Raw genomic sequence first — 10,608 nt, 5'->3', positions numbered from 1 at the left:
CTATGGGTCGTAGAATTTACTTTTACTGGTTTCTTTGCTCTCTTTCAGATTAAATACTAACTTTGGGCTCTAGGCTTCAGTATCCTTTACACTAGTGGTTCTCTATGTGATTATCTTCTTCTGTATATGAAAACATACATGGTATGTTTCATAGTAGCCCACCTCCCCTCCTTTCATTCAAACTAAATCTTTACTTTCTTGCCAACTTCCTATGTTTACCAATTTGATTAAAACAATATAAGAGAATGGCTTACACACCTTTGGCCTATTATCTAAAAACCTTTTCACATTTAAAATGCCTGCCCTTGAGGTATATTCCCTTAATTAAACAGATTCCTACTAATTCTATATATCACTTCTGCTGTCTCTTTATTTCAACAATCTCTTCTAATGACACATTTCATTTGTCTATATTTTATCTGCTGTTTTTCCTCTTAAAACTGGAAGAGGAATTAAAAGAATGGGACTTATTTCCGTATTGTTACTGACGTATTTCCATATATCTCAAGTTCTTACTTGGGTAATGTAATATATACTAATTTACTAATGCCACTCACACCAAAATTAGACTAGAAATAAAACAGATGGGGATGCTCACTGTCTTAGTGAGGGGATGATTTTGTAACAATGAAGCAGGATTTACCTCCAAGTGCATTCCATCTGCAGCCAAATTTTAAAAAGATGATATGTACTCAACTCTGCTTGATTAGTCTATATGTAATGGGATTTGGTTTTTGGCCCAGCAAGAGTTTCTCCAGAACTGATTTAAATACTTCTCTTCTGTGACATATTGGGGTATAGAAGACAAGACAAGACTGGTCAATACCAGCATTAAAGAGAGGGAGCAAAGTCTAATTTTGTTAATCATTCTTTCCCTAAAGAACATTCTGGCAATTGCCCGGCCAGCGTAGCTCAGTGGTTGAGTGTCAACCTCATGGTTCGATTCCCAGTCAGGACACAAGCCCAGGTTATGGGCTCAATCCCCAGTGTGCGGCATGCAGGAAGCAGCCAATCAATGATTCTGTCTCATCATTGATGTTTATATCTCTCTCTCCCTCTCCCTTCCTCTCTGAAATAAATATATATATATATATATATATATATATATATATGAATATATATATATATATATATATATATATATATATATATATTTAAAAGAACATAAGAACATCCTGGACAAAATAATTGCACATCAACAGAAAAGAGTTACCTTAAATTTGTATAGTGTTCTACATTTCTAAAGTGCTTTCCCAAAGAAAACTATGAAGAGTAATGCTGAGTTAACATGAATTAAGAAATACAGTCATTTGCTGCTTAACGAGCATACGCTCTGAGAAAGGCGTCGTTAGGTGATTTCATCGGGCGACTATCACAAACCTGGATGTTCTAGTCTTTTAGTTAATTGTATGTGCTATACTTTTATAAGACTGGCAGCATAGTAGGGTTATTTACACAAGCATCACCACAAACACATGAGTAATGTGATCTGAGCCCTGACAGTTGACTTTTTATGTGTGTGTAATGCAAATGCCTGATTACCCAGGCATCCACTTAAACTAAGGCTATCTATAATAAATACATTGCCAGTCTCAAGATTAGATAAATAACCAAGCTGCCTCACCCCACTGAGGTGCCTTTGTTTTAGAAATCTTGGTTTTGATAACTGACCATTTGGGTTACTTGTTTTTTCCTCTTCCCATGCCTTAAATTATGGCTCTTATGTATATTTTCTTAAAATAAATGTTTTAAATTGAATTTTAGAGAGAGAGGAAGAGAGAGAGAGTGCGAGAAACATGAATGTGAGAGCAAAACATCAATTGGCTGCCTCCTGCATGTCCCATACGGGGGATGGAGCATGCAGCCTGGGCCCTGACTGGGAATGGAACTGGCAACCTTTTGGTGCATGAGATGACGCCCAACCAACTAACACCAGCCAGGGCATGGTTCTTATTTATTTATTTATATTTTTTGTCAATCCTCATCCAAGGATATTTTCCCATTGATTTTCAGAGAAAGTGGAAGAGAGGGGGAGAGACAGAAAGAGAGAAACATTGATGTGAGAGAGACACATCGATTGGTTGCCTCCCATATTTGCCCCAACAGGGCCAGAGATTGAGACTGCAACTGAGGTCTGTGCCCTTGGCCAGAATAGAACCTGAGACCCTTCACTCCTTGGATCAGCGCTCTATCCACTAAGCCAAACCATCCAAGGACTGGTTTTATGTTTTAAATTCACCAATAAATAGTGAGCCCATGAAAACCTAGGCTACCAACCCTCGACTTCAGTAAAGAGAGAATGCCAGGCTCCTGTTCTCTCTCTTTCTCTCTCTACCTGCAACCTCGCTGTTGCCCCATGGCATATTGTGTATGCTCCAGGGCCTGTAAGTAATAAACTCTTTTTCTGTTCAGAGTTTTCTAATGGTTACTGCTGAAGGCTATCTTGTATTCTAATAAGAACTATAAGGGTCAGTCCAGCTGACATTGGTTTAGAAAGGGGAAGTGTGTATGGGAAAGTGTAGTGGCCCAGTTGAGTCCCCAAGCATTTCCAGCCCTTCTGGATAGCCCGAGACAGCACAAACAGTAATGCTTTGCACTAGTACTTTATGACATTACCACAGCAACACCAGCACGAGGTAATAAGAATGTGTTAGCTCTACTTTACAGTAATTATATGGGACCATCATTGAATATATGTGCCGTCATTGACCCAAACATTGTTATGTGGCACATGACTATATACCCAAGGGTATTAGCATCAAGTTTTGTTTGTATGAACCGGACTCTTACATTTTTAGCAAGTTTTTTAGAGATCTTCTTTTCAGGAAAAATCCTAGGGGGAAAAACCGGAGATATTTAGCAAAGTAAAGAACATTCAATAAGCATTCTATGTGGCCAAGTTAGTTTCCATGATTTACTAGTCTGTCATGATTATTTATGCCATATTGTTTCATTTTCAACCTAGGACCATTTCACTACAACCATGATCTGTTTTCAAGGGCAATTGCTCCTTCTTATTTTGAAAATGGCATAAAATCTAAGTTTGAATTTTGTCAGAGGCAGAAAGAATACCCTAGGTGAAATGTCTAAGAGAACTTTTAATTTCCTTTCTTGAAACCTGCTCTTGGCTCGTTCAAGTAAATCATTCCACCACTCACCTAGTTGCTCAAGCCGTAATTATTGTGGTCACCTTTTACTCTGCTCTTTCTCTCATATCCCACACTCAATCCATCAGCAAATCACACTGGCTCTGTTTTCAAAAGATATCTCAAATCTGACCATTTCTCATCCTTTCCCACCGATAACCACTCATTGATCCGAGCCACCACCATCTCTTGCATAGCCTATTGCAATAGTCTCCTAACTGATCTGCTTATTTCCGCATTTGCCTTCTTTTAACTTGATTTTTGCATAGTAGCCATGATTGAACTTTTTCAAAACCATTTCATCTGCTTCTCAAAACTTTAAAATGGTGTCCCATTCATACATTTAATAAGACTTAAAGTCCTTCCTGTGGTCTGCAATTCCTTACATGATCTAGCCTTGTACCTTTGTGACTTCACTCGCCTCCTGGCACACTGGGCTTGACTCAAACACAGCAAACATTTACCTGTCCTGGCTTTGACACTTTCTTCTTCCTCAGCCAGGAACATTCTTCCCCCAAATGGTCACATGAATAACTTCTCCACTGCATCAGAAGCTTTGCCTGACTTTCCTCGCTAAAAGAGCACACCACCCTTCCTCCTCCATCATTCTCAATCCCCTTGCCCGACTTCCTTTTTCTTAATATTTATATCTTTTCCACCAGATTGTCAACTCCACCAGGGTAGGGACTTTGTCTTTTGTTCACTGTTGAATCCACAGTGCCCAGAATGGCACATAGTAGGTGCTCAATAAATATTTATCCCACAAATAATTGACAGCTAGAGTATACATGACAGCACTTGGGCTTGTTAAAAGTACAAACTTTATGACAGATTTTAAATTAATGCTTGAAAGAGAAAATGAAACATTTTCCTATTTTAGGTAATATCAGTTTAGCAATTTATGTATGCATTTACATCTGAGAACCCTCTGAGATGGAATTGTTATTATCCTATTTTATAGATGAGAATAACTGAGATTCAGATGCATTAGATGACTTGCTCAAGATTATAAAGTTATTCAGTGTTGGAGCCGAGATACAAACCCAGGTTTCTGATTATAATCAGATGTTCTTTGATACTTCTGGTATGAAAACAAAGCTTAATTGCACTACTTATTTTATCCACTATGAATAAATTTACATTTGAAAGTCACCTAGATGTTATGTACATATTTATATTTTACATTTATATATAAAATGTACTTATAATTTTTCTTTGTACTTGTAAGTTTTCTTTGAAAATATGATTTCTATTTATCTATATTATTTTCTCCTGCAATTAAGAAAAAAGAGAAATAGCAATTGATTTAGCAGGATATTCTAATGAACAAAATAATTCAATAGATATCTATTGATAACCTTCTATGTGCTGTGAGTGTACAGAGATGGTGGTGTTCAAATCGAAGTGAAATAGGCAGAAAAGTAAACAGCCAAATTTAATATATTGTGATAAGTGCTGTTGGGGGTAAGAACTGTGAGCTTTAGGAGCCCATTGGTACCCAACCCAGAGAAAAGAAGAAATCTCTAGGGGATGTCTCAGCTAAGAACTGAAGACCATGTAGGACTTGGCCCAGTAAGGCAGTAAAGGAAGCAGCTCAAACAAAGACAATATGTATAAAGATCTGAAAGCAGCTCAGTTAATGAAACTACATGTATTTCAATGGAATATAGACAATGATCAATAACTACAAATCAAAATTTAAATGTCTCTTTAAAGTTTGTCCTTAGATCAAGTCACTTCACTAGTTCTACTTCCATTTCTTTCTCTTTTTAAAAGTATTTTTATTGCTTTCAGAGAGGAAGGGAGAGGGAGACAGATAAAACATCAATGATGAGAGAGAATCATTGATCGGCTGCTTCTTGCACGCCCCCTACTGGGGATCAAGCCCTCAATCCAAGCATGTGCCCTTGGTCAGAATCCAACCTGGGACCCTTCAGTCCGCAGGCCGATGCTCTATCCATTGAGCCAAACCGGCTAGAGCCTGCTTCTATTTCTTACCATGGTATGTGGCTAAAGCTGTTAAATGATTATAATAACAATAACAATAATTATAATAGTAACTACCATTTATTGAACATTTACAAAATGGCAAACACATTTAATCATTACTTCAACCTATGAGATGGCTACTGTTATTATACCTGTTTAATAAATGAGTAAACTGAAGCTTACAGAAGTTAAATAACTTTCTTGAATTTATACAACTAGGAAGTGTCAGAACTTGGATTTGAACCAAATCTATCTAACTCCAAGTGTTAGGTAATAAACACTACATTAAAATATTAAAGAAATTCTTTATTTTGAATACCTGAAGTTTCATTATCATAATAATTTCTCATGACCATAAGCATCAGAATAGGCACACATTTACACATTAATTAGCTTCTTTTCTTTAAAAAAGAAAAAAAATAGTTGCAGAGAGCAGTGATTACTTATATGAGTATTTTCTTTTCAATTTCTGCCCTAAAATAAGCTTTTTATTTTTTTTTAATTTTTATTTAAAAAAAAATATATTTTATTGATTTTTTACAGAGAGGAAGGGAGAGAGATAGAGAGTTAGAAATGTGGATTAGAGAGAAACATTGATCAGCTGCCTCCTTGCACACCCCTATTGGGGATGTGCCTGCAACCAAGGTACATGCCATTGACCGGAATTGAACCCGGAACTCTTTAGTCTGCAGGCCGATGCTCTATCCACTGAGCCAAGCTGGTTAGGGCAAGCTTTTTATTTTTTTAAATACATTTTTATTGATTTCAGAGAGGAAGGGAGAGGGAGAGGGAGAGAGAGATAGAAACATCAATGATGAGAGAAAATTCTTGATGGGCTGTCTCCTGCATACCCTACACTGAGGATCGATCCCACAACCTGGGCAGGGAATCGAACTATGACCTCCTGGTTTGTAGGTCAACCACTGAGCCACACTGGCTGAGCCAAATATAAGCCTTTTAAAAGGTTTTCAACATTAACATCTCATTTACCCAAGTATTAATTTTTACTAATATTATTTGAGTGCCCATTATAATGGGTCCTGTTTTAAGGGCTTTGCATTCATTATGTTATTAATCCTCACTCCCCTGGGAAATAGGTATTATCCATGTTTTACAGATGAGAATTCCAGTTTAGAGAAGTTAAGTAATTTTCTCAAAGTTACATAACTGCTGAGAGATGAAGCCATAATTTGAAAACAGATCTGATTCTAAGGCCAATGTTCATTCCATATTGCTCAAGATAAAAGCCATATTAAATAGTTAGAGACAAAGGTACATTAAAACACAATATGAGTAATGTCCAACAAATAGGGAGAAGGCCATCCTGATTCATAAAGCACTCAATTTTCTTCCTCACATCTAAATATATACAGAAACTCAAACTATGCTAATGAAGTAGTTGATTAACAAATGAGAAGCATTTTCAATCAGTACATTAATTACATTTTCAAATAGCATGTTGTACCTGATTTCATATATCTTTAACTGTTCTTCTGCATAGTTAATGCACAAAATAGACAAATTTTCAATTGGGATGTCAATTATACTTTCATGTACTATTTTGTATGTCATCCACAGTTGTACAAACTTTAACATAGTCATATAGTTCTATCTGATGAGTATATAATAATTTAATTAACTAATTTCTTATTGGACATGATCCCAATTTTTTAATATTATCATCTATACTATGATGAATATCTTTGTAGATAAATCTTTGTACCCATCCAATATCTTTGCATTTTCAATTAACCTTTTATTAAGACACAATAGACTTCTCACCCAAATGGATCCAGTAGTGGAAATCCCAGGCTGCAGCAAGCATGTGGGAAAATATTTGCTGTAGGTAATCCTTTTAGCCATCTCTAACTGCCCTCTCAAGGTCATTGCCCACTTTGCCAATTTAGAGGTTAGTTTTGGATAACATTCTAAAAGTTTGAGAACTTTAGGAAGTTTTATTTGTGATACAAGTGAGACTATCATATAAGAGGTGAACTGAAATAAGTTTTGTCATAAAAAACAGAAAAGATTTAGAAGATTAGTTTTCTCTCCATGTTCCCAGCACAAGGCCCAGCACTTAGTAGCTACGAGCGGTAAATAGCTTTCTTAAAAAATATTTTTTTTTATTGATTTCAGAGAGGAAGGGAGAGGGAGAGAGAGAGAGAAACATCAATGATCAGAATCATTGATTGGCTGCCTCCTGCACGCCCCCTACTGGGGATCAAGCCTGCAATCTGGGCATGTGCCCTTGACCAAAATAGAACCTGGGACCCTTCAGTTTGCAGGCCAATGTTCTATCCACTGAGCCAAACCAGCTAGGGCAGAATGGTAAATAGTTTTAATCTCCATTACCATCTCTGATTGATTGGTGGTAGCAGATGGAGTGGAGTGTTAAGAAAGTCAAGGTCAATGGAAAAAGTACTGTAATCAGTTAGCTACATCTTTTATAAGGAGGAAGAGAGAGGAGTAACAGCCTGTGGGTCACAAGTTTGCCATCCCTCTAGTAAGTGTGTGAATGAATAAATAGATATAATATTAATAATATAACATTGGTTTGCATTACCAAATTTTCTAGTCCAGGGGACTTAGAACTATGGGTACTGTACTATTTTTTTAAGCTTTAAAAAAATTTATTTTTGAATCGGTAATGTGTTCATATAATTAAAATTCAAAAGTCAGGAAAGGGTATAAAGTGAGGAGTGTCCTGTCTTGCCCCCATTTTCCTGTCTCCCATCTCCCTTCTTCGCCAAGGTTAATTTAAGAGATATTTTAAAACCTAGGGTTTAACTCATATCTTTATAGAAATTAAATTAGTTATACCTTATTTGAAAAGGCTAAATCATTATAGTTTTCAAGAGCAGATTAAATATATAAACAATAGCAAATTTAAACAACTGTTCCTAGTTTTCTTAAAACAAAAGCATTATTTTCATGAGCTAGGTCAAGTTTATAACTTCACTAACCAACTGAGATTATGTTGTCAATATCTTTTAATTTTTATTATTTTATTACATTCAAGGTAAAAGGGAGAGGATGGAGAGCAAATCTCTGTACTTTATAACTAAAAGCCCTTAACAGATACTATCAAAAGTATATTTAGAAATTTTATTTAATGTTACTATAGCTATAGCATAGCTTCCTCAGTTGAACTTATATTTAAAGAATTTAATAAAGTGGTAATGCCTATATTTTTATTTTCAATTTCAATAAAATCTCATTCAGTTCCTCTTCATTTTACAATTTGAGAATAACCTTTAAGTCTTTATGGTAAATTTTGTAAAAGTGTTAAAATTAGGCAATTGTTTATTTCAAGCTTTAAGTTCTTAGGAATCCATCATGCTTTAGTAAACATAGACTTATTGTTCTCTGGAAATGATCCAAACTTATTATTATTATTTTCTCACAGCATGCAAGACGACAGCATAGAAGCTTCTACTTCCATTTCTCAGCTCCTCAGAGAGAGCTATTTAGCAGAAACCAGACATCGGGGAAACAATGAGAGGAGCCGAGCAGAGCCTTCTTCCAACCCTTTCCATTTTGGCAGTCCTTCTGGAGCTGCAGAAGGAGGAGGAAGCCAAGATGACCTTCCAGATCTTTCAGCTTTTCTGAGCCAAGAAGAATTAGATGAAAGTGTCAATCTGGCAAGACTGGCGATCAATCATGACCCTTTGGAGAAAGCAGATGAAGCTCAAGCTAGAAAACGTCTTTCCTCTGATCAAATGAAACACCCATCAAAATCAAGTTTTGACCCTAACTTCCGCCAGGATAACTCTCCAAGTCCTACCAGCTCTAACGAGAGCCCTCCGGAGGCAACAAGGCCACAGTATAGTTCTGAGTCTCAGTCCAAAAAACTATTTTTAAATAAGGCTGCTGATTTTATTGAAGAGCTGTCCTCCCTTTTCAAAGCCCATAGCTCCAAAAGGATTAGACCCCGGGCCTGCAAAAACCACAAGAGCAAATTGGAATCTCAAAACAAAGTTATGCAGGAAAATAGCTCCAGTTTCTCAGCTCTATCAGAAAAAAGAGAAAGATCATCTGTTCCCATTCCCATCCCTACAGATACTAGAGATAACGAAGTGAATCATGCCCTTGAACAGCAGGAAGCCAAACGGCGTGGGGCTGAGCAGGCTGCCAGTGAGGCAGCTGGTGGAGACACCACCCCAGGGTCTTCACCGTCATCCTTGTACTATGAAGAACCTCTGGGACAACCTCCCCGATTCACTCAAAAGTTATGGAGCAGAGAAGTTCCAGAAGGAACCAGAGTACAGTTGGATTGCATAGTGGTAGGAATTCCACCACCTCAAGTAAGGTAAAAATGCCCCATGAGTAATGCTTAGTAATTGCTTTCCATCTACCATGATTCTCCTAAGTTTATCTTTTAAGTAAGTGGTTTCAAAAATTATATACTCCCTTTGAGAAAAACAGTCAGAGTTTAAAGCAGCACTGTCCAATAGAAATATAAAGTTAGCCAAATATGTAATTAAAATTTTTCTTGTAGCCACATTTTTATTTATTTTATTTATTTTATTTTCAATATTCTTATTTATTTCAGAGAGGAATGGAGAGGGAGAGAGAGATAGAAACATCAATGATGAGAATCATTGACAGGCTGCCTCCTGCATGCCCCCTACTGAGGATTGAGCCCACAACCCAGGCATGTGCCCTTGACTGGAATCGAACCCAGGACCTTTCAGTCCTCAGGCTGGGGCTCTATCCACTGATCCAAACCGGCTAGGGCTAGTAGCCACATTTTTAAAAAGTAAGGACTGAGAAAAATTAACTTTTTAAATGTACATTATTTAACCAATAAATGAAAACATTATCATTTCCACATATAATCAATCTAAACATTATTTTTATGATATTTTACATTCTTTTTGTCATACTAGGCCTTCAAAATCCAGTGTGAATTCTACAATTACAGCACATCTCAATTTGGCTACTACATTTTCCTAGGAAATAATTAATTTACATTTAGATTTTATAAAACCTATAGTTTAAAAAGTAGATTGACATACACAAGTCATTCTAAACCTACTTAAATTTTTTGTAATATTCAATTTTGTAAAATTGAGTTGATATCAGTTTTTTTAATTAAAAATACTTTAAAGTTCAGTCCCTCAGTTGTACTGGTGACATTTCAAGTGCTCAATACCACATGTAGCTAATGACTATGGTATCAGACAGCACAGGTCTACAGGCTAAAGCTTTAAAAAGAAAGTATTTATGATCTATACTCAATGAATGCCTGTGATTTTTTTTTTTCAATTTTAAAGAAAGCCAAATAATCGAATAAAAGCTGATAGAATAAAGATAAAATAAGGATGTTGCTAAGGTCAATTTACAGATTCATTTTACAGGTAAAGTATTTATTATAAACTTTTTGATATCAGCTTAATGAATACTATTCTTCCTAATGTCCAAGCCTTTCCCTAGTATGACAGATGAGTGGAGAGAAAATCCACCTTTTATG

The 10,608-nt window shown here is 36.2% G+C and overlaps 1 protein-coding gene across 1 annotated transcript in view; it reads left to right on the top strand.

Annotated features, from left to right (window-relative positions):
* Positions 1-8,542: 8,542 nt before the first annotated feature.
* Positions 8,543-10,608, top strand: part of MYPN (myopalladin) — a 68,114-nt gene continuing 66,048 nt past the window's right edge. The window contains exon 1 of the mRNA XM_008145448.3: positions 8,543-9,444. Coding sequence (XP_008143670.2) covers positions 8,543-9,444 — 902 coding nt within the window. The remainder of the gene's footprint in view (positions 9,445-10,608) is intronic.

Source organism: Eptesicus fuscus, chromosome 17 (assembly GCF_027574615.1).
Source record: "Eptesicus fuscus isolate TK198812 chromosome 17, DD_ASM_mEF_20220401, whole genome shotgun sequence".
Taxonomy (NCBI): Eukaryota; Metazoa; Chordata; class Mammalia; order Chiroptera; family Vespertilionidae; genus Eptesicus; species Eptesicus fuscus.
Note: the sequence above shows the minus strand (reverse complement) of the source record. Positions and strands in the feature narration are given on the sequence as shown.